Below are 22,468 nucleotides of genomic sequence, written 5' to 3'. Positions count from 1 at the left end.
TGGCCCAGAAGAAAAAAACTATGTTCTTCACTCCGAAAGACACCTGCACCCAGGGCTTCAGAGCCGCGCCAGGACGATGCTGAAGACGCACGGTCAGAGGAACTGTGAAAGGCGCATGAGTCGCTATTAGTTATCATTTTTTATGTCCAACCTCCTAGATTGATCATTAAAATTAAATTAGTTCTTCTAAAAGCTATCATATTTTTCTTTTTATAGGAAACCCTTTATATCCTGTACACAAAAAAATATATAATGAGCGAAAAAACACGGATTTCACTTAATGCGGGTATTTTCTGGAACCTAACCCCCACGTTAAATGAGGGAACACTAAACTATTTGTAAGAAAGTACGCTCATAGTCACAACGCTGCACATTTTCATCCCATTCCATTGCAAGCTTAATCGTCTGGATCGACTGGTCGTATTTTAAAAATACAATACATTAGGACTTTGCTGATATTTTTGAACCTCAGCGCATCATTGAGTGGTAGCATTAGGTCACCTGAGGTCATCGTCAGCCTCTAAGCTGTCGTGTGATTGGCTGATCACACGGCAAGAAGATTAGCGTGCTTCTCTCAAGTCCTGCAGGCATATGCTAGCCTCTGATTAAGGTTAAACAGATTTTTGTCACTTTGGGGGGTTCATTGCCAGTTCATTAGGTACACGCAACATGAGGTCCAGTACATGAAAGTCTGCCTTTGAGAAGATAATAAAGTATGTACATATTTTTCTTCTGCACTGCTATACACACAGCACAATGATAGCGCAGTGGCTCTGCCTACTGGTCAACTTAGTAATTACAGTTTCGGCCTCAATCCTACATAAAAAGTTGCCATTGAAGGGTGTTTTAATTTTTTGGTTTCTTTATTTAGCTCTTATTTAGGGACAAGTCACTCCAGTGTCGTCAGAAGGACGTTTGAAGAATGGGATTTGGACGAACGAGGGATCAGAAGTGTGCGCGTGTATATTAACACCAGCTGCCATTTGTCCCGTTAGTCGAGATAGCGTGAAGCAAAGAAACCAGAAAGCCGACAAAAGAAAGGGACGTCAATAAGAAATCAAAGCAAGCCTCACAAGGTCAAATGATACAGGTTGCTGGGAATCAATTAAAGATGGCCACCAGGAGCGCAACCAATCAGCGGCGATCTGCGATAGTCCCTATGACAACAGGCAACTTTTATACTTGTGTAAGTAGCATTTAGCAGCTAGCCACAGAAAGATGGCAAAGATAGCCACTGGCATCCAAGTTGAAAAATAACAAAAACATCAGAAGTTGCTAACTACAAGAAGCTTTTGCTAAACTAATTTTAAGACGTAGAGTGCTAATTAACAGCATGCAACACTCTATTATCCAGATGAAAACAGCCCACTGATTGATTTGCCGCTCTGGAAAAAAAAACCTACCGCCTACACATATTGATCCTCCGAAAGAGACAACTGGGAAGTCAATAACAAATCTTGCGGTTTTACTGAACAGACACTGGGGGGAGGAAGGCGAGGATGTGATTCATTCCAATGTTGCTGCAGTTTAGATTTGGCGCTTTTTGATAGAGAATAATAAGAACTGTTTAATATGTTAAGTTAGGTTTTGGCGCATAAAGCCGTTATGGCAAATATACAAGAGTGAACATCATTTAGACAGGTGAGTCTAAAATCTTGTATTTTGTGAATGAGGTTTTGCATGGAGCGAGAGCCGGTTGCTGTGAAAGGCCTGCTTTGTGCCTCCTGAAGAGGAGTGTTGTTGTTGCTGATGAAGAGGAGGGAGGCGGGAGAGGCAGGTGCGTCAGTGGCAGCGGTGGTGGTGGTGGTGGTGGTGTGTGGGGCGGAGGGGGGGGACAGTAGACCACTTGTGGCTCCTTTTAAGATCTCTTATGCGGAGACCCCCCCATCGTTACCATAGTCAATTGGAGACATCACGTCAATCAATTTCTCATTTTCTTACCCACTGTTGACACGCCATCATAGTGAGGCCTTGTTGCTTAGCAACCAAAGCACTGCGGGACCTTTTTTTCCCCAGAGGACCGGATTGGGAAGGTTCCGCCCCTTTTCATTCCTTCTTAATGAAGGTCACTCTCCTGTGTACAAAGACACGTTAAAACACTAAGTACCGTAATATCGTAGTAGATGGAATCATCTGACACCTTAGCACCCGACAAACATAATTGAAAGTATAAGCTAGGGTTGGTTAGTTAGCTTCGACTCCAGATAGCATCTTTGCTGCATGCCGATTTCTGTCAGTATTTATTTTTGTGCTCATTTATAGACCGTTCTCAATATTACATCAACGATTTATGAGCTGTCGCAAGTTTTGTGCACCTAATTTACGGTACAAACAAACTCCCAGCTGGCTCACAGAAAACAGTTAAGTTAACTAGCCAGGCTAACCGCGCTAGCTAGCAATTTAGCTCCAAGTCGGTAGCTTTTTTTTTTTTTTTTTACATAATTATAAAACTTCCCGAGATTAAACTACTTGCTTTTTGACTTGAAAAGTGTGTTTATTTAATGTGTTCATACCTGTAAACTCCTGCAGGTCTGGTTGGTTGGCTTCGGCTGGGTTGCTACAGTGGGACTTGTCTACTCGCTAGTGATGCGCGGATTGATACTGAAATATCGATACTTCGGACACCGGTTGAAATCGATTCTAAAATCTAAATACATCGATATTTTGATACTTCAGTCATTTGAGGTAATGTTTGTCTGAAATGTGTCTCTTGAAACGGTGACACCTCGTAAACAGAGCCATGTGTGAATTGTGAACAAAGTTTTCATTCTGAAATTATTCTTAATTTATTTTAATGGTTTTATTATTTTACTTTTTTACCTTTTTCACATTCTATGTGATTTTATTCTGTTTTTCTCCTTGTATATAAGCTTTCGACCCCACGACATCAATGTAACAAAGTACTTATTTAAACTAACAAGTTATCAGCTTGGTATTCCTGATACCATCCTCATTTTTACTCCGTATTGGATTGGCAACGAAGAAAAGGTGTTGTACATCACTACAACTTGCTGGAGAGGGTTCCCAAACTGTGGAGCTCATGCTGTTTTTAGTACCATAAGTGAGATGCAGCTATGGTGATTAAAAAAAAAACACACAATTAATGCAGGCGTAAAATCAGTTTTGTTAATATTGTTGCTCAACATTTATACACCAACACACACCCACACAACAAACATGAAAGTCATTGGAGGTCACATTTAATGCCCTGGGCTTTATTGTCTTATTTTAGTGAGAATCGTCACATCTTTTTTTTTTTTTTCATCTTTTCAGCCTCCAGGTGGGACGAGTAAACCTCAAGGATACACCACAAAGACCACGAGCACTACTAAGTAATGCTGCCTTTGTGCCGGACTCTTCACAGAAGAGAGGACATGTCATTTCCCCAAAAGGAAGGCACCCAAAAATACTTGTGGTTTTTGGCCTTGCAGCCGTCTGGAGATTCTTTTTTTAAAAGAAAAAAAATTAAACAAGGGAGGGGAAAAAAATGGGGTGATGGGGTAAGAAGGTCACGATCCCTCCATGTCCCCTCCCCCCACCCTCGTCATTTAGCATTTTTTTCCCTCTTTAAAACCTGGAATGATCAACACGTACTGCTCTCCCGCCTCCCTTATCACCATACACAACCAAACAATGACATTTAAAAAGCTTACAATCAAGTTTACCACAAGAAAACAAAACAAAAAATACAAAAATAACTTTGTTGTACATAAAAAGTTGGTGGGATTTAAAAAAAAAAAAAAAGAATAAAAACAAAGGGGACTCCAATTGCATGAAAATGAAGGACCAAATCCTTAAAACCCAAAATACAAAAAGCAGCATCTGTATCAAAAAACAAAAAAACATCACAAAAATAGTGCTTTTAATAGGAAGCAGCAAAGGCTTCTGGGAAGAGACTTCATCCCTGTTTTGTTACGTATTATTTGCGACAACGGTCAAAGGTCTCACGCCTCCCCCACCCCAACCAATGGCGGCCATCTTTCCTCAAGACCCTAAGGCAAGGGTGTCCAACGTGCGGCTCAGGATTGAGATTTATGATTAGATATGACACAAATTTGCTGAGATGTTTTGATAGCTTAACATATGTTTACCTACACTGGATTGCTTTTAACATCTTAGCCATATGGCCTCCCCCTCTCTGGACAATGTTAGGACGCCCCTGCCTTCAGGGGCAAGAAAGGGCGCTTGATTTGTTGTAGAAAGACACCCAGGAGTCTGCAGCTAGCTAACGTGTACAAGAGCACAGGAAGCAAACAAAAAAAGGTACAGTGTACAAATAAAAAAAAGTGTAAACACGGCACAATAATAAATAGATCAAAGCAGCAGCTCGCACCATGCACATGATAAAACTTCTCTGTACAACTCACTCACTCAACACACCTTTTTTTCTCCCTCTTTTGACTCCCAAGTGCAAAACATCACAAACGGACAGTTTTTTCTTCAAGTAATATGTACAAATATTTTACTGTACACATATTCATTTTTGCCGTATATTCATAATTTACACTTTCCACGGTAACAAAACACAGTTTTTCATTAAAAAGGATGAGTCGCTTGTCACATCCTGGCAGTCCCTTTTTTTTTTTTTTTGCATCCCCCGACTACGCTACGATGCACAGCACCTTAAAAAAGAAAAAAAAAAAAAAAAAAAAAAAAAAAGAAAGACTCCACCCCTTCATGGCCGCTACTACGTCACTTCCATGGCCACTGTGTTGTCTGCTAAACTGCTCAGAGACGGCTTGTCCTCCTCGTGGTTCTCCCTGGGAACACAAACACGTTACAAATGTTAGCAAGATGATTAAAACAGGATGGCGGGCGCCTCATGGGGTCTTTCAAGCTCCACTTCACCTGGAGTTCATGTCCATGGACGGCGTTGCGGACACTTTGGGCTTCTGCAGGTTGGTGCCGGTGGACAGTTTTAAGGCAGAGGGCGACACGCCGGCCAGGGTGCGGGGCAGGTGGCGCCCCGCCAGGCCGGGGGCAGAGGGAACGCTCAGACAGATATTGTTCCCGATGATGACCTGAGTGGAGGCGGGGGCGGCGGCGTTGCACCCAAGGAGGCCGAGTGCTGGGACGGAGGAGAGCGAGACGGCGGGCACGACATTGGCGGGTGGAGGGGTGGCCAGCTGGGGGGAGGGCTGGAGGAAAGCGGGGGCGACGGGTGGGGCGGTGGCGTTCGACAAATGCAGACCTTTGAAGACAGCTGTCAACAGAAGACAAATGTATAATGCTGGTTAATACATCACAGCATATCATAGCAAGCACAATGCACACGTGCCCTCTAGTGGTTGTGAGCCAGTATAGGGATCATCGTAATAATACCTGCGCTCCCCAGGACGCCATTGACGCCGCTCGCCAGCACCAGCTCCTCTTTGGACTTGAAGGCCAGCAGCTGGTCAGTGGTGACGAGAGCCGAGGCGGCGAACTGGGCGCTGGCCTGGTCCAACGTCTTGGACACCAGGATCTGAACAGAGGAAGGACTTTAAGTGCTTTGGTTTGTACCAGCGCTTGTACGAGCGAGGTACTGCTTTCTTCTGGCTGAGTGAGGTCACAACAGGAGACTGCGAGCGTGACGGGATATACAGTAAACACCTGACTTACCAGCGGGTTGGCGGCGCTCATGGAGTTGTTGGCGTGTTGCATTTGCTGCTGCGGCGGCTGCTGCTGCTGCTGCTGCTGCAGAGGTGGCTGCTGCTGCTGCTGTTGGCTCTGCTCCAGCTGCTGCTTCTGCATGACGGCCAACTGCTCTTGGTGCTGCTGGTACTGCTCCACCGTCAACACTGCAGCAGGGCAAAGACCACGCCAGTCACAATCAGGACGTGGACAGGTTTCATCCAAACATGAACTTATCATCCTTTTCGCCATGTCAAGACTGCGTTGCATCTTGCCGCATGGAGCCGGTGTCAACACTTAGCGGCTGCTGTCATTAATAGTGCAAGCTTCTGCTCATACACCAGCTCAAGATTAATGAATAACATTGACTGCATCTCACTGACCCACAGCAAGAATGTGATAAATAATTGAACCTTCCTCACGTTACTGCTACAAGGATGTAAATAAGTGTCAAAAAAATTGAAGGATGAGTGGGCCACTTTGATATCTCTTAGGTAAGCAGTCCAATGTAGGTCTTCGTGTGATGGCTTGTAATGTTAAACTATTTTTTTCCATAACATCACACCGAGGGATGGGGCCGATCTGGTCCAGTATCAGGTTCTGATACCGACATAATTAATGAATTAGAATGATTCTAATCTGATATTACCTGCAGAGATTTCCAATCCATGAGGCATGTCTGTACTTTGACAGCAAATGTAGCCAAAGGAGTACCAGCAAACAATCTGTCTCTACACATGCAAAGCAGTGCGCACACACAAACTCTTAACACAACACAAAACATCCAGGTGGCTATGATATCTTACAAGCCTCCACATCCATCCATTTCCTATGCTGCTTGTCCTCACTAGGGTTTCAGGGATTTGCTCGAGCCTATCCCAGCTGACTTCAGCCAAAAACAAACACCCTAGACTGGGCAAACACCCTGGTCTGGTTGCCAGCCAATCGCAGGGCACATGTAGACAAACAAACCATTCACACTCACGTTCACCTATGGACAAAGCTGGAGTACCTGGACAAAACCCACGCACGCACAAAGAGAACAATCAAACAGAGATTCAAACCCAGATCTTCCAGATCTGCTGATTGTGTGACCAGCATGTTAACCACTGGACCACCGTGCGGCCGGAGTTTATTCCAGCCTCTGACAAAAACAACAATGATAACATAGCAACTCGCAAGTTATGCGTGACTTCTGTGTTGTTCGACTGTCTGAGGAGCTGCAAAGGAGCGTGTGAGGCACTACATGTGTGGAGACAGCTACAACCGCTGATACTCTTCTAGCTACATTTGCTGATAATCATTGGCATGGTTACAGCCAGAAAGCAATTGTTTATAGACCGCCTCCTAGTCATTCTGATAGCATCTGTAGATGCCACAACAATAAGAATAATAATAATAATAATAATAATAATAATAATAATAAAGCAAACAGAACTCCCGTACCAGAGTTGTATCAGTATATCAAGAGTGTCCCCCAAAGAGAATGTTGTTGTTGATGTTGATGAGAAAAGGCTGGTGGATTAGAAGCAGCAAAGTAAACTTACAGTTGACAGGCGCGCAAATGCGGTTCTGCAGGCAGGATCCTCCAGACAGGGTGCGAGTAACTCCCGTCACCGCCCGACTGAAATCTCCACACCCTTTAAGAGGGGAGTCTCCTCCACCCAAAAGGTGCCGGGATAGTGTCCGCGGTCTAAAATGTCTCCAGCGGCAAGATTTAATGTTCAAAAGAATCCGGCCGAGGTCCGCGACCATGGTGGGTGACGATGACGACAACAGGTGTTGTGATGCTGAGGAGGCAGAGGAGACGGGGCGGGAAGAGCCAGTCAGGTCCGAGGTATTGGTTTCTGAGGTACTGGAGTTGCGGAGTGGAGAGCTTGGAAGTGACGAGGTGAGCGATTCTGGTTCTGGGTCGGAGTCCAGGTTCCGGCCGACGCTGTCGAGGTCCGCGTGCGCTCGATCCAACAAGAATCTGGAACCACCACGACAAACAGAAAAGTTAGCGCTGAACCAAAGTGGTTTGCCACTGTGACATTCTACTAGCTGAACAGGCTGCTTATATAACTGACAAAAACCTACACATGCTTGTGGACAAGAGGCCAAAATGCATAGGAATATGTGTTATATTTTATGAAGAGCTTCTAAAATATTGTGTGAAAGAGCACCATAGCTGCAAGCCGCCCACCACAACACGGACCAAAGACTTTAGACCACAACAAACACAAACGTGTTCTCCAAAACACAATGCTTTTTGCTGCTCCATGAATCAAAACAAGTCATCTCTGAGGAGTGGACTGCTGCTGACCATGTTAGCATCTCCAACAGCTTTTATAATTCGCTCGTCTGACTAATTAGGGCGCCAGCAGCCAAACCTGCAGGATGTGCTGGCCTGAGGCCACAGTGAGAACCACGGTGGGGAATGTGTTCAACATTTTAGCAACCAGCTTGATGTTATTTGCCAAAAGATACTTGGTAAGCAGCCAGCAAGGCCCTCAGCAACCGACACACAGCACTGTTTCTCTGCTCATTTAGCATCAAATACACTCCTGATCAAAATCTTAAGGCCAGCTGAAAAATTGCTAGAATTTTCATTTTGCACATTTGGATCTTAATGAGGTTTTAAGTAGAGCTACAATATGCAAAAGCAAGAAGGGGGAGTGAGACAAAAAGCACTTTGAAAAAGATTCAAGATTCAAGAGAGTTTTATTGTCATGTGCATGGTAAAACAGCAGTTATACCATGCAATGAAAATCTTATTCTGTTCATTCTCCCAAGAAAAGAAAGAAAAAGTAATTTATTGAAAACAATTAAACTGAAATAGGCTGTTTATCAGCTGATCAATAGTTTAAGACCATTGCTCAAAAAATAACAAAAAAACTCTCCAAACCAGAACAAAAAATGTTCTCAGTAGGACTCAGTAACAAGTAGCTCCACCGTTCTTGTTAATCACTTCAAAATTGGTTTGGGCATGCTTGATGCAAGTGTTTCCAGGAGGCTAGTGGGAACATTACTCCAAGTGGTGAAGATGGCTTCACCAAGGGCATCAACTGTCTGGAACTGATGGCCATTTTTATAAACTTCCCTTGCCATCCATCCCCAAATGTTCTCTATGGGATTTAAATGAGGGGAACATGCAGGATGGTCCAAAATAGTGATGTTATTCTCCTTGAAGAAGTCCTTGGTCAAGCGAGCATTGTTAAGTGCAGCGTTGTCCTTTTGAAAAACTCAGGTGTTGCCACACAGACGAGGGCCCTCAGTCATGAGGGATGCCCGCTGCAACATCTGCACGTAAGCAGCCGCCGTTTGACGGCCCCACACCACCTGAAGCTCCAGTGCTCCACTGAATGAAAAAGCACCCCAGATCATGATGGACCCGCCTCCACTGTGCCAGGTAGAAAACATCTAAGATGGGATCTCCTTGTCATGCCAGTAGCGTTGGAAGCCATCTGGACCGTCAAGGCTACATTTTTTTCTCATCAGAGAATACAACTTTTTTCCACCTTTCAATGTCCCATGTTTGATGCTCCCTGGCAACGTCTTAATGGGCAGTTTTGTGGGGTTGAAGGAGAGGAGGTCTTTGAATTAGCTTTTTGTAATCATCAGATGCCGTCTGATGATTACTGCGCTGCAGTCGGCACCAGTAAGGGCCTGAATTTGGGTGGAAGACCGCCCTGTGTCTTCATAGACAGCCCATCGGATCTTCCAGGTCAGCGCAGGTGTGATTTTTTTGGGTCTACAACTTGGCTTTTTTGTTCCATAATGCTCAGGATCTTTCAAAAAATTTAGAATGACTGTCTTACTGCGCCCAACCTCAGCAGCAATGGCACGCTGTGGGAGGCCTTATGCAGCTCAACAATCCGACCACGTTCAAAAAGAGAAAGCTTCTTAGCTTTAGCCATCAGGAGGGCATGACAGTGTGAATGCCTGACAGAAAATGACAATTTTAAATCAGATTTTGGCTTTTATAGCCTGCGGTCTTAAACTTTTGATCAGGTGATAAACAACATATTTCAGTTTTTTTTTTGTTTTGTTTAAATGACGAGTTCCAAATGTTTTTTGTCTCACTCCCTCTTCTTGCTATTGCATGTTGTAGCTCTTACTCAAAACCTCATTAAGATCCAAATGTGCAAAATGCAAGTTCTAGCAATTTTTCAACTAGTCTTAAGATTTTGATCAGGTCTGCATCATCTTTTCCCCTCAAATCCACACCTTGAACAATGTGATAAATTACTAGGCGTCTTCTTCACTCACCTGCCGCCTCGGCCCAAGCGCCGTCGAGCCACACCGATGCAGCACCGTGGCATGCTAAGCGAGGTCAGACAGTAGCGGAAACGTGGGTGACCCAGCCCGCCCTCCAGCGGACTTACCCACGGCCAGCTGCCACTCTGGCCCGGATTGGACTGTAGCACCGAGGCAAAGTGGGAAATAAAAATTACATCAGGCAGAGCGCTCTGGACTGTAAAAATAGAAGCAGGGGGGAGAGAAAGCACTCACGGCATAGTAATGACAGCCGGCTTTCCTCCTGAACGCATAGCAGCCATCTGGATCGTTCTCTTCCTCTGCCTCGGAGGAACCTGAATTAATCTATGCAGTGAAAAAACACTTCAGTAAACAAAGAGCTGAGCTAAGCAAATGTTCCGGTATTTGCATGGTGACTATATGTCGTGTCATTACCTGAGAGAAGGGTTCTTCATCAGAGCTAGGGAAGTCATACTGGTTGAGGTCCTTAAGATTAAACACAGAAGGTCCCGTGTGATGGGGCACCGACAGAGGGGGGATCTTGGGTTTCTTTTCGTATTTCCTTTTGGTTCGCACCACCTCCATCTTGTCCTGCTGGGGGAGAGAGAGCGGAAAAGGGGGCGAGTGATGAAATGTTTACCCTGCATCTCAAAGATGGAGATGTTGTCTTTGCACAGGCAAGAAGTGAGAACGACGGGGCATTGATATGCAGATGGGAACACGTGCCAGATGCTGCCGTCGAGCCAGATGGCCAGATCCCCCACCCCGTTTCCCTGTTGGGGGACGACCCCTCCCTGACCGAACACACTCCAACAAGGATTAGTCAGAGCCTTTTCAGCTGTTAGACACAGAAAACAGAGAATGCCGGGTGGGGGTGGGGGGTGGGGGCTCTCTCCATTGGATAGGTGGGTGTTAAAAGAACACTGGTGGGGGTGGGCTGTTGGGTCACTCAAGCTAATTAAGTCATAATGGCGACCGATGGCACGAGAGCAACAATAAAGCTGTGTAATGAGGTGTTACAAAATGAACGCTTTCCAAGCTTGATACTTTAGGTCCACACACCTTCTTGTAGTCCATGTCCAAGTGGTCCTGGTGTCGGTACTGGTTGGCACTGGGAATGATGGGGATGGTGTAGATGGGCTTCACCAGAGCCTGCTGGGCCAGCGCCTCTGCCATCACCTCGCTGCCAAAGTCAGGCATTGTGTTTCTTTTGCGAGAAATAAAAAGGATTTTTAAATGAAATGCCATCTTATTACACAAACAATCACATCGCTCTCACCGGGAAAAGCTCAAGCACTTAACATTGATTTTTAAACACTTTCCAACATATTAGCTTTGCCCTTGTGGTTTGGTACTTGGGTCAGGACCAAAAACTAACAAAAACACAAATAATGCACATTTTGCAAGATTAAAACGTGACAAAATTTCTCATTCAGGAAAAAAAAACTGTCTCGTGCTCATAAAAAAATTTGCATGATAATCGCATGATAATCGTATGATAAATTAAAATGAATTTGATCATTTTGCCCGGCTCCATATATTGCCCTGTGTGCGCATGTCTGTTTTTCTCATCTCTCGCCTTCAAACAGGCATGAGGAGGTCTCTATGGGGGAGGCGGTGCCGCTAGCATACACAAAGCAAAAGGGTGGAGTCTCGCGAGGAGCAATGCGAGGTAATGTAGAAATTAGAAAAAAAGATGCTTGCAAAGCCAAATGCCACAGTCCCCGTGTTAATGAGCAATTAATAAGCAAGGCGAGCCCATCAACACCAACGAGCTTGTATGCAGAATTGATTTGACAGTGGTAGGAACATAACAATACAACAATAAACATTTCAAAATGCACCTTCATTGTTTTATGACTCTGTTAAATAAAAAAAAAAAAGTTTGTTTGTCCAGTCATATTTTTTCATTGCGCTTTTCTTAAAATCTCGCCTCGTTCTTGTGGACCCAATCTCGTGCATCGTCTCGTGACACCCCTACATATTTGTTATTTCTGATTTGTCATTTCTAATTGCTGAAGCACCATGTTTCTAACAAACCCTCAAGTAGGGCTGGGCGATAATTTTAAAATATTGATTTAAAAAAATATATATTGATATTTACTTTAAGGAGAAGCGGTATAGAAAATGGATGGATGGCTGGATATTTACTTGAAGCACGATATCAAAACCAACCATATCGTTGATATCGATATAGACTGGATTTGCACTGAGGAGGGAAGGGGGCGGAGCAGAAGCCCTGCGGCTCCAGTCAAAGCTCAGCGACAGCGTCTGCGGTGGAAGAATTAGTCAGCAAGGAATAAGCGGTAGCTCAGTAATGTAGAGGAACTTCGAATTCAGAGCATAAAAAAACTTTTTCACCATCTTGAAACTTGCCACGGCGCTCCTGTTGCGTTCCTCATGAAAGGAAAAGCATAAACGGTGTGCTATTATAAAGAGGTTGCTAAGATATGGTCGCCGCTGCAACAAAAAAACAGATTTAAAATCCTGCTGAAAACGATGGACTCACGATGTCCAGCCAGCCAATTATTTAGCACGACAAGCTCTACCACAAATGTACAAGGACGTTAGACAGTTGCTAAGCCTGATGCACATGACAGGTTGGTGTTCCTGGCACAAAACAAGGACGTGCTTGTGTCTAAAAAGGTTTACCTAAAAAATTCAAAGTATTTCAATTTCAAAGTATTTCTGAGTTGCTGACATTTTTAAATTTCCTCTTAAACCAGGCACTCCTTCATATTTTGTTCTTTTGTTATTAACTAAGGATTGAGCATAGCTAAAGGTTTGTTAGGGAAAAAAAAATTACATTTGACTTTATTTTTCTATTTATATTTAGATTCTTTTTCTGTTCTTCATTTCAAAAAGAGAATGGCCTACTTAATTTAGGAGGGTATTTTTAGATAAGATTTCTTTTTTTGTGCATCTTGCATGACGCTTTGAAATTTCAAAAAACATCATGTTAAGTATTTATTTTAACAAAACAAAATTGACACACATACAGTATTTGACTTTGATTTGGTCTAAACTTACTTTGCTTAACAGATATCGGGATATATATTGTATATTGATATTCAATGTGAATATATCAGGATATGAGTTTTGGTCCATATCGCCCAGCCCTACCCTTGAAAAAAGTAGAACTTGGGGATGACAAGTCCTCATAAATCCAGCACCAGTGGAGACCAGCAGATAACAAATAGCATTGGAATACTCAGACGATGTGCTGCCCGCTTTGCACCTGGGTCACTCAAAAAAAAAATCAGCATAATATCATGGGGCGGACCGTGGAAGCCACGTAGAAAGAACAGAACGGGCTGGCAGGCGGGGGGGGGGATGTCAGCACTGGTGGACGAGCAGCCAGAAAGCCAGGCCCGGGAATAACAAAAGGAAATTGAAATGTCACTACAAATCAAATAGGGACTTCAAGGAGGGGGCTCCAAGTTAAGGTGCTGGCGACAGCTAGTTTCGCAGGAAATGTGTTCCATTTGGACGTCGTGCTTTGGGGACGAGGAACGAGTGGGCGCCAAGGTTAGGAAATAAAAACAAGTCAAGAGGAGCACCTAAAAGACTAAGGACTAGTGAGATGTCACCATGTCATTTGTTAAGACACTGCCAATCCAACTCAATCAAGCCACTGCAAGTCCGCCACGTCACCCAAAACAAACAAGCAAATGTAAGCTGGATGTAAAGTGCTTTTGTGTGAAAAGAATTGCTACACAGCGCTTCTCACCGCTTCTCTACAATCTCCATCGTGAGGTGCAGCAGTTCTCTCTTGCTTTTCTCCCTCCTCTTGATCATCTCCAGGATGGTGACAGCCCGACTGAGGTCCCGCCGAAGTTTCAGCATCTTCTCGTACGAAGCCTCGTCATTCTTGCGGTTCTGAATAAAGGAGAAAAAGAATGTGTCACCGTGACAAGGTAACGGCAGCAAATATCGGTACATGACTTCCTGTATCCATCTAATCCATCTAGCCTACCTTCCTGGTCTGCATCTTCTCCGTCCGTCTGCGAAAGGCCACGTATGGGTCGCTGGTGCTGGAGCCATCCCTCTTCTCCTGCTTGACGACGGGGATGAAGGTGCCACCCTTGCACACCTTCCTCTTTCGGCTCCAGTAGTCAAAAACCTCCTTGATGAGCTCGTCATCCTCCTTCAGCAGCAGTTTGGCCTCCTGGAGACTGACGAACTGCAGAGAAACATAAAAAATTGAAATGCAAAAGCTGTTTCTGGCCTCCCCCCTTTGCAGCGATAACAGCTTCCACTCCGACAAGATTGTTTTCTGATTATGGATGTTCGTCAATATAGCACAAGTAAACAAGACAAAAGCTTCACCTGCTGCCCGCTGCCTTTCTCCAGGCGGTCTATCATCCCCTCAAACTGCAGTGCCGTGATTTCCATTTTCTTCTTCAGCTTATTCACAAAAGTCTCGTCCCCTGAATCTAGGTCGTAGTCTGGCTGCTCTGTGTCCAGACTGAAAGCTGCGGTGAGAAAAAGAGGAGCGGCTGGTTACTGGGGAGCGCCTCAAAAACGGATGCTTTACTTCACGCTACACAAGTGGTCCAATTTCACTCATGTCAATAAATAAGACACATCCTCATTGAGGGAACGTGTCAGCTCCCCATGAAAGTGGCTACTTTGATATTTATGATACACGCGGCATAGCGGGTGACTCACGCTGTATGTGAATAAGCTGCTTTGGCATATTGAAATCCCCCGGGTACAGGGACTCGTAGTGCGTGATGTTGCATTCGGCCTCCGGCACAGGGATGACCATGTTGTCCCGCTTCTCGCCGTAGACCTGCTGCGCTGAAATGGCCCGCTGGAGATGGTGCTCCTGGAAGACAGGAGGAGAGGGAAACGGCAATCAGTTACTTCATTTTGCAGATGCTTAAAGTTACACAAGTCAGTGCCGCCAACATTTGGTGTTTGCAATCCAGCAGAATCTGTCGCAAAAATGTTAGCCAGTAAGTTTTGAACTCCATTCACAGGCCAGCCTGTTATCATTCATGAAAAAGCTCTGGATAGTCTTCGTCTCGCATCTGGCTTTTGCGGTGTCCTTATGCCAGCATAAGGCATGGGCCGGTTAGTGGTTTCAAAACCACAAAAATTGTGCGTCATACCGTTCCTGTGATCTGAAAGTGGAGGGCCAGCGTGGCCACTATGTGGAAGTACTTTGTCGCATCCTCTGTTATTTCTCGCAGTCAGAGCTATGTGTTGAAACCACAGGTGCGTGCTGTGTTGCTAAAAGTCGGGCACAGACAGCAAAGATATTAGCTGCCCCGCTACCATTGAGCCATGCCCGTACGGCCCCGTTGTCACTGCTGTCGGTTGACATTAGGGGTATCACGAGACCACACGATACACAAGCTTTTAACATTTCTTTTAAAAGAAAAGTACAATGAAAAACATTTTTTTTTCTTCAGAATTATTTTATATACTAATTTAATTTCTACTACACCACTCTTCTGCACTCTGTGTGTATGCTAGGGGTCCCTGCCTCCATCCACTGAGACAAAGACTGTATGACAGACAAAAGGGCTCACTCCATTCATGCGCTGTTCTGTGGAACAAACGTGCCAAGGTGCTGAAACCAATGCACAGATGAGCCCCTCTTCCTGCCAGTTTGGAGGCGTAAGACGAAGAAAACAGACACACATGCACATGGCAATGTAGTGAAGCTGGCAAAATGATCAAGTTCATTTTCATTTATTGTGTGATTAAGTTGTATATTTATTATCATCCCAGTGTCCACGAGACACGTTTTTTGGAATGAAAAATCTTGCCACATTTTAATCTCGTGAGATCTTGTGACACTCCTCGTTAACATATTATTCATGTCGAGGACCGCCAAATGAGATGTGATTCAGAACGAGATAAGAGTGGAGGATAAGTGGTTACAACCGTTTCGCCCCCCATTTTTTATGGAAACAGACGCTACAAAGCAACTGCTTGGACTTGTGGTAATATTCCTTCTTGGAAGCCATTTCCCTGTAATCACGTATAATTGCATATCCTGTTAGCACACCTGCTGATGGTGCTGAGATGGCGAGTGATTGATGCTGTATGCTAATGAGATGCACATAGCCTGTTATTTTTTTTTTGGTCGTCAATCGCAATCTTAACACATTCACACCATATTTATTTCTTCTTTTTTCAATTTGATTGACAAACTTAAGTATTTTATATCCACACAACATCACAACCAGGGAGCTTTTTAACTTCAGTCGGGATGTCAAGAGTGGAACATTTCCAGAAGTCTACCCCAGAATCTGGGTCAGTTGGCAGCTCTGACAATTGAACAACTCTGAAAAGGAGTAGGAAGAAGCAGAGCTTAATCCTACCCCTTCCTCTATGTCTCAGCAGTTCACTTCCTGTTTTTAACGTACCAGTTTAGCATTCAAATTGCTCATCACACAATCAAACAACATTTGTAGCCGACAGGTAAGGCAAACAATGACAAATAATTTTTCCACCTCGTGACACCACTGTGTTTGTTCTGCTGTACAAAAGGTGGAGGTGGACGCAGCAAGGAGCTTGTTTTTTCCCCCCCCATTCTTAATAATCGATTCATTGATTATCATGCCCATCCTGCAGTGTGGCAGGCTCTCCATGGTAATACTTAGCAACAGATGGCCTCCGCAGTCACTGCTTGTTCTGACAACTATTCTAACAGGGCTCCTACTCGTTTTGACACGTTAGAAAACTTTCCCAGTTGCGTTTTCCCCCCCTTTCTGGGCCGAATTCTAAAAATGTGGGTCAGTGTTCAACGGCGTATTAAAAAAAATAAGTGGCACAAATAACGCCAGAGAAACGTGTCAGCACTCAGCCAAATATGCGACCGCATGTGCGAAGATCGCCGCTTCACAGCAACAGAACCCGAGCTGTGAGCGAGTATTCAAGAACACAGCATGTGTCCGAAGAAAACAACCATCTGCCTACGAAAAACACGGACTGCGCAAAGAGCAGAAGACACCCTAGATATTGAGCCGCACGCATTCTGGATTTTTTTCAGGTTTACAGCACAGTTTCATTGGCTAAACTGAAGACAATTACAGTTCGAAACACCAACAAAACTGATCAACATTCTATCTGCAAAAACGCAATCTGCAGTAGATGGACTACAGCGCCAATACAACCTAGTGGAATCTACAACCAACAAAAATAAACAACACTTTTTTTGTTGCCCCTACGTACAGTAAAACTGCATATTTTGGGAGTGGCCTTTTGTTGTGGCCAGCCTAAGGCACACCGTGTGCACTAATCATGCTGTCTAGCATCTTGATACGCTGCACCTGTGAAATGGATTATCTCTGCAAAGGATATGTGCTTGTACTTGTAAACAATATTAGAGAGAAATATGCCTTGTGTGTACTTAGAAAACATGTTAGATCTTTTTGTTCATCGAATGAAAAACACGAGCAAAAACAAACGAATTGCATTTATATTTTGGTTGAGAGTAAATATGTCAACACTATGACTCACTGCACATCTAAGTCACACTGTGTACGCTCTGTATGTGATATAACAAGTAGCTGCACTTATTGGAAACTTGCAACAAAAGACAAGGCAAGCAAACCAAATGGCCCATAAGAAAGTGTCAGGAGCTCAATACTTCAGATAAATATCTGTTGAAAACGCTCAAGCCCCGATCCAATAGATCAGCTTGAATGCAGTGGAAGTGTACCACCAACAAACGTGGCGTGTGCGAACAAAATGTTCCAGGAACACACTTCACTTTCCGTCAGGGCCACAGAGCTGGAAAAACAGTCAGATGGAGATGGGGAAAAAAACGACGTCTTTTTCACAGCACCACACGTTCCTCTGATTGAAATGTTCCCAAGAAAAATAAAGGTTGCCATGGATACCAAAGTGTGGCCTTCAGCAGGTGTTTGCAGCTCATGCTGGCTGGATTAATTTATGATGACACTCAGATGCTACGACGTTCTAAAGACTGCGTTGACTCATATGAACATTCCTGAACATATAAGACAGATCTGGACATGAGGCTAACACCGAAAGGGTCAATAAAACTGGTAACTTAGTTAAGTTTTATGCATGTAGCTGCACATACGTTTCTCTGCATGCATGCCACATATTAAAAGACCATGTGGGTTTGTTATTGAGTCGAGTGGGAGCTCCTCCGCTGGCCAGCATGTGGTCAGTCAGTCCGTTCCCGCGTTCCACTGACCCCCTGGGGCAGGATGTGGGTCAGGGAGCTAAGCCACTGTAGTAAAACCTCTTTATCTCCTTTGTCACTCTGTTATGTAATGCCGCTGTGGTCCACAACGTAGGTGCGGGGGCGAGGGAGGCCTGTTTCTGCTGACTTGGCCTCCTCCCGGTCTGTGTTTTCCTTGACGTTTGTGTCTGCTGTTCAGCATCACAGATGGGCTCTCCTGCTGATGAGCTGAGGGACCAGAGCACCCAGAAATGATGCATTTCTATGCTAAAACTGTTTTCTCCTGGCAATAATCACTCGCTTGCAACACAAATGAAGCATAAATGTGAATCATTGGTAATGGAGTTTTTAAGGATCAGCTGCAAAACTGCTAATTAAAAAGAGTTTGTAGGAATCTGCTGCAAGACATCCTATGTATGACAGAACACTCTATTCACTCTTAGCCCAAGAACTAAAAAAAAAAATCAATTTTGCCTTCCAAAATAAGCAGGTTTTCAAAATGTGTTTCCTTATTTTTCTCAAGCTGCTGCACCTCCCCAGAAGACTTCCGGCGCCTTGTCCCACGTTTTCAAAACCTCTGACTTACCATACAAAAAGGAATAAAAGCCAAGATTGCATCTACCAGAGCTATTACAGTATATAAAAAAACAAATGCAACCAAGCAGCTTAACGAAAACAAAGAAAAATAACTAACCACACAAGGGCAAAGCACAGCCAACCACTTCTGCTATATTAACATGCCACAAAGTTGTCAACAGAATTAAATATACATTTAACGCCTAATAAAACTAATAAATACTTCAAATGGGTAAAAACATTAATTTAGCAACCCTGCTCTTATGTAAAACAATGCCATATGGTTAGCACATAATTCTGAATCTAAAAAAAGTCTTACTAATACAAATAGTAAATCCTGGTTGTAATCTGTCTAGTGGCGACGAGGCCACACACCACCAATGCCACAAAGTGCAGCCCACATGGCCGCCCGAGAGCTGTCAACACGCGGATGCCGGTTGTCAAAGCCGGCGGAGGCTCAGCGTCTCCCCCTGGCCTCCGCACAGGCACGGTGCACCGCGTCCGAGGCCTCCTCGCCGGGAGAAAATCAACAAAATGGTGGAAGAGATCCACGTCACGTGACTTCTTTGTGCTACCCCCCGCATATTCTGGCAAAACTATCGGGCACTACACGACCAAAGAACGGCGTGTGGTTTATAAAGCCCCCGCCTGTGACACCCGCCTTGGAGCGGCGTCGTTCCGCGGCGAATTCGCTAGGATCCGTCGTGTGCTCGTCGGAGCAGACATGGTGGCCATTTTGAGCGAGCCTGCGCAGGCAGCGTAGCGGTTGCCGCCAGGTTGGGAAAAACACCGCCAAAACCCCAGCCGCCATGGCTCCAGCAGTCGTTAAAACATACCGATTCCTCCTCCTTTTCCATCCCGGTGGGCATCTGCGGCACCGCTCGGTTGATAGAAGCATATTCGTGTAGGTCCGGTAGATCCTCGCAGCGGAAGACGGGCAGGGGCTTGCTAGCATCCAGCGCCCGCGCCCGAAACGACAATTTACTCATGTTTTATATCAAAAGACGCAGCATAAAGCTCGTGGATCTGCGAGGAATAACAGCAGTTCCGCTTGTAGTTCTCATGGATGGATCCGGGACGGTCCCCTGGAATGAGCGGCTCGATCGAGGCTTAAGCTCGGGTCCGTAGCAGCGCGAGCAGCGCCCGGGCAGGCCCGCGTCTCGGTCGCTCTCTGTCGGTCGCTGTGGCTCTGGCGCTCCGCTCTCCCTCCCCGGTTCAATGCGCCATGGCCAACATGGCGGACATTACAAACTCATGTAGCGCTCCGCTCGCTCCGCACGGCCCAACCCCCTCCATCGCACCAACAGCCATTCCCACGCAGCTTGGCACGCCTGCGCGCTCGACAGAACCGTGGGGTCCGAAGACAGAAGGGGTTGGGGGTGGCCTCAACTTTTTCTAGGATGGGAAATTATTTTAATATGCCAGGAAAACGGAATTGTTTCTCCAATGCCCAGAGCTGGACTTCGTTTTTCACTATTAATATTGTTTTGTATGTCATGTCAAAGAGAGGCTGTCCTTAAAACCTTACCAAATTTAAAAGATAATCATGAATAAAGTCATAAATTAAGAAAGAAGCACTTTAGAGCTTGAAACAATACCACTGCCATTCTGCAAAACTGGTCAGAAACATGTTTACGCCTGTCACAGATTTAATTGACGGGAGGGCTCTGCTGTTTTTTTTTTTAAAGCATAAATCCTACTCGAAGATCCCCGATATGACAAAAGTACTCTGCTGTTTTTAAGGATCAACTGCAAAAACGCCAGTCAAAGATGCTACTTCTACTGTATGTATGAAATGAGCACTCTGTTGTTTTTAATGACCAACAGCAAAAATGCTCGTCAAAGATCCTCTATTTGATAGGAGTCTCAAGTTTTGAGCTGAAATAGGGGGCCGCTGTGATCATTTAAGACCCCAATTTGTCCTGTGGGCTACCACTTAAAAAGCTCCATCTTGATGATCTACTTGCATCTAAAACAGGTACCAGCATAAAACAATGTTCTTCAAACAATTTTTTCTATATCGTTCCCACTACCAACATATTTGAATCCAACTGACATCCCAGCTGCTGACATTGTCTTGCAAAGATTGCCACCCTGGGGTAAGTTGAACTTTTCTCTCTACAAATGTTATATTGATGCCATGCAAAGGTTAGTACAAAAGAATCCTACCACATTTTTTATTCATGGCACAGCATGGAAGTGTTTAAACATCAGCAGGCTGATTATTACAACTAGAGCATGCATTGGTGCCACTATTTTATTCTAGTCATGTTAAATTCTGGATGCCTAATAAACTGGGCCTGTTACATAGGAATATATGTCTGTATATACAAGTATGTAGGCTTGGGGTCTCAGCAAGCCCAAAAAGAAGCATTAAAGAAACATAAGCCATGCATTTAACCTGTAATTCTTGTAGGCATTGCTGAACCATCCTGATGTGAGGGGGTAGCAGGAAAACCATCATCAATTTGGGAGTCATCTTCTGCTATCTGTGAGGCATCCTCAAGGACCTTAAGGAAAACCACATATTTACTATGCCCAAAAACAAATATTTACTACCACACACATGCAGCTATTGTATTCTATTATGACCTAGTATTCACTATATTAACAGTACTTTGGTTGGATTTATACTATGGGACAGAATGAGATGTGGTTCCATGCAAATCAAAGCTATTGCAAATTAATGTTGTTATTTACATCGTATACTGCGACTGTCAGTGGAGTGAAAGGAGCAATAATAAACACATTAACGAATATAAGACAGCATAAATGGGATTTATTGGGAGCTAGCTTGTCGTACACAGATGTGTTTACACAAGGCTAGCGATGCTAACGCTAGCCTAGCCTGACCCTGCGCCATTACCATCAGCCAAGCTAACACTTTGGAGACTCCCCACTCCACTCCACCAACTCGTAACGAACTTGCCCTCGCCAACCTCTTGATTCTCCTCGTCGATATCGGCCGCAAGCACAAATCCCGGCTCAGCCGTCGCCAACATTCCCGCTCCTGTAGCAATGTCCCAGGGTAGGAGGATGGTGATGACAGCTCTTCCTGTTGCTGACATACTGCTAGCCCAATGCTAACAGTGGTTAGCTCCCCTTCAGGACGCCTCGGAGAAGGAAATTCCTCTCAATTTTTCTGCTATTTTTACAAAGTGCGAGCAGCTGACGGCCATGCAACGGTGATCGCCGCCGGTTTTCCGTAAAAAAGAAGGATATTATCAATCCTGGGATAAACTTCCAAGTATTTCGGAGGCGACTTCGACAAACATCCAAAACTGACCACCAGACACCACTTAGCAGGCGAATGGTGATTGGCGTGTTAAGACAACCAATCACAATGGAGGAGTGACAACGAACACGAGCTCGCTTGTTCACCAACCCCTCCCATTCTCTGTAAGCAACAATAATGATAATGTAGTACAATATATTTATTTATTTATTATTCGGTACTAATTCCATATCAGAGAGGCACTTGCATTTTAAACATTTATTTAAAAATAAAAATAATCATATAATAACCAAAGAGAAGATCCTTGACAAAACATGAGCGCTCAGCTGTTTTTAAGAATCGACAGCAAAAATGCTGGTCAAAGATCCTTTATATGACGCGACCGCTTTGCTGTTGTTAAGTATCTACTCCAAAAATGAATGTAAAAGATGCTCTGCATATGGCACGAACTCTACTGTTTATTTAAGAATTCTGCAGCTAAAAAAACTGTTGTCATAGATTGTCTACATGAAAGGGTGCTCTGCTGTTTAAGGATTCTGCAGCAAAAAGATAGTCAAAGATCCTTTATATAACAGGAGCCCTCTGTTGTTTTGAAGGATTCTGCAGATAAATGCTGGTTAAAGATCCCCTAT

General features: G+C 44.5%; 2 protein-coding genes across 4 annotated transcripts in view; both read right to left on the bottom strand.

Annotated features, from left to right (window-relative positions):
* Positions 1-2,620, bottom strand: part of LOC129174317 (collagen alpha-1(XVIII) chain-like) — a 44,515-nt gene extending 41,895 nt beyond the window's left edge. Inside the window, exons 1-2 of the mRNA XM_054766208.1 lie at positions 2,514-2,620; positions 1,942-2,074 (exon numbers count right to left, since the gene is read on the bottom strand). The gene's annotated coding sequence lies outside the window, so the exon portion shown is untranslated. The remainder of the gene's footprint in view (positions 1-1,941; positions 2,075-2,513) is intronic.
* Positions 2,621-3,112: 492 nt separating this feature from the next.
* LOC129174164 (enhancer of polycomb homolog 1-like) lies at positions 3,113-21,922 on the bottom strand. 3 transcript variants are annotated; one of them, XM_054765839.1, is made up of 15 exons: positions 21,541-21,922; positions 21,003-21,111; positions 14,524-14,683; positions 14,182-14,327; positions 13,829-14,035; positions 13,583-13,731; positions 10,915-11,059; positions 10,288-10,446; positions 10,108-10,197; positions 9,865-10,013; positions 7,161-7,585; positions 5,602-5,780; positions 5,323-5,464; positions 4,849-5,203; positions 3,113-4,760 (listed from the first exon to the last, which is right to left on the bottom strand). In XM_054765839.1, exons 2-15 carry the CDS (start codon positions 21,078-21,080, stop codon positions 4,688-4,690), a joined length of 2,457 nt encoding a protein of 818 aa, XP_054621814.1. In that variant the 5' UTR covers positions 21,081-21,111; positions 21,541-21,922; the 3' UTR covers positions 3,113-4,687. The 3 variants fall into 3 exon arrangements, with proteins under 3 accessions (XP_054621814.1, XP_054621811.1, XP_054621813.1); XM_054765836.1 differs by lacking the exons at positions 21,003-21,111; positions 21,541-21,922 and adding an exon at positions 19,438-19,914; XM_054765838.1 differs by lacking the exons at positions 21,003-21,111; positions 21,541-21,922 and adding an exon at positions 19,438-19,914 and having other exon boundaries at positions 10,288-10,443.
* Between the last annotated feature and the right edge of the window lie 546 nt (positions 21,923-22,468).

Source organism: Dunckerocampus dactyliophorus, chromosome 21 (assembly GCF_027744805.1).
Source record: "Dunckerocampus dactyliophorus isolate RoL2022-P2 chromosome 21, RoL_Ddac_1.1, whole genome shotgun sequence".
Taxonomy (NCBI): Eukaryota; Metazoa; Chordata; class Actinopteri; order Syngnathiformes; family Syngnathidae; genus Dunckerocampus; species Dunckerocampus dactyliophorus.
Note: the sequence above shows the minus strand (reverse complement) of the source record. Positions and strands in the feature narration are given on the sequence as shown.

Coding starts and splice junctions, on each gene's coding strand:
- LOC129174164 (XM_054765836.1), bottom strand. CDS start 19,590: ATGAGTAAATTGTCGTTTCGGGCGCGGGCGCTGGATGCTAGCAAGCCC. Junction 14,036..14,181: donor AGAAAGGCAGCGGGCAGCAG/GTGAAGCTTTTG, acceptor GTTTCTCTGCAG/TTCGTCAGTCTCCAGGAGGC. Junction 4,761..4,848: donor TCCATGGACATGAACTCCAG/GTGAAGTGGAGC, acceptor TTGTGTTCCCAG/GGAGAACCACGAGGAGGACA.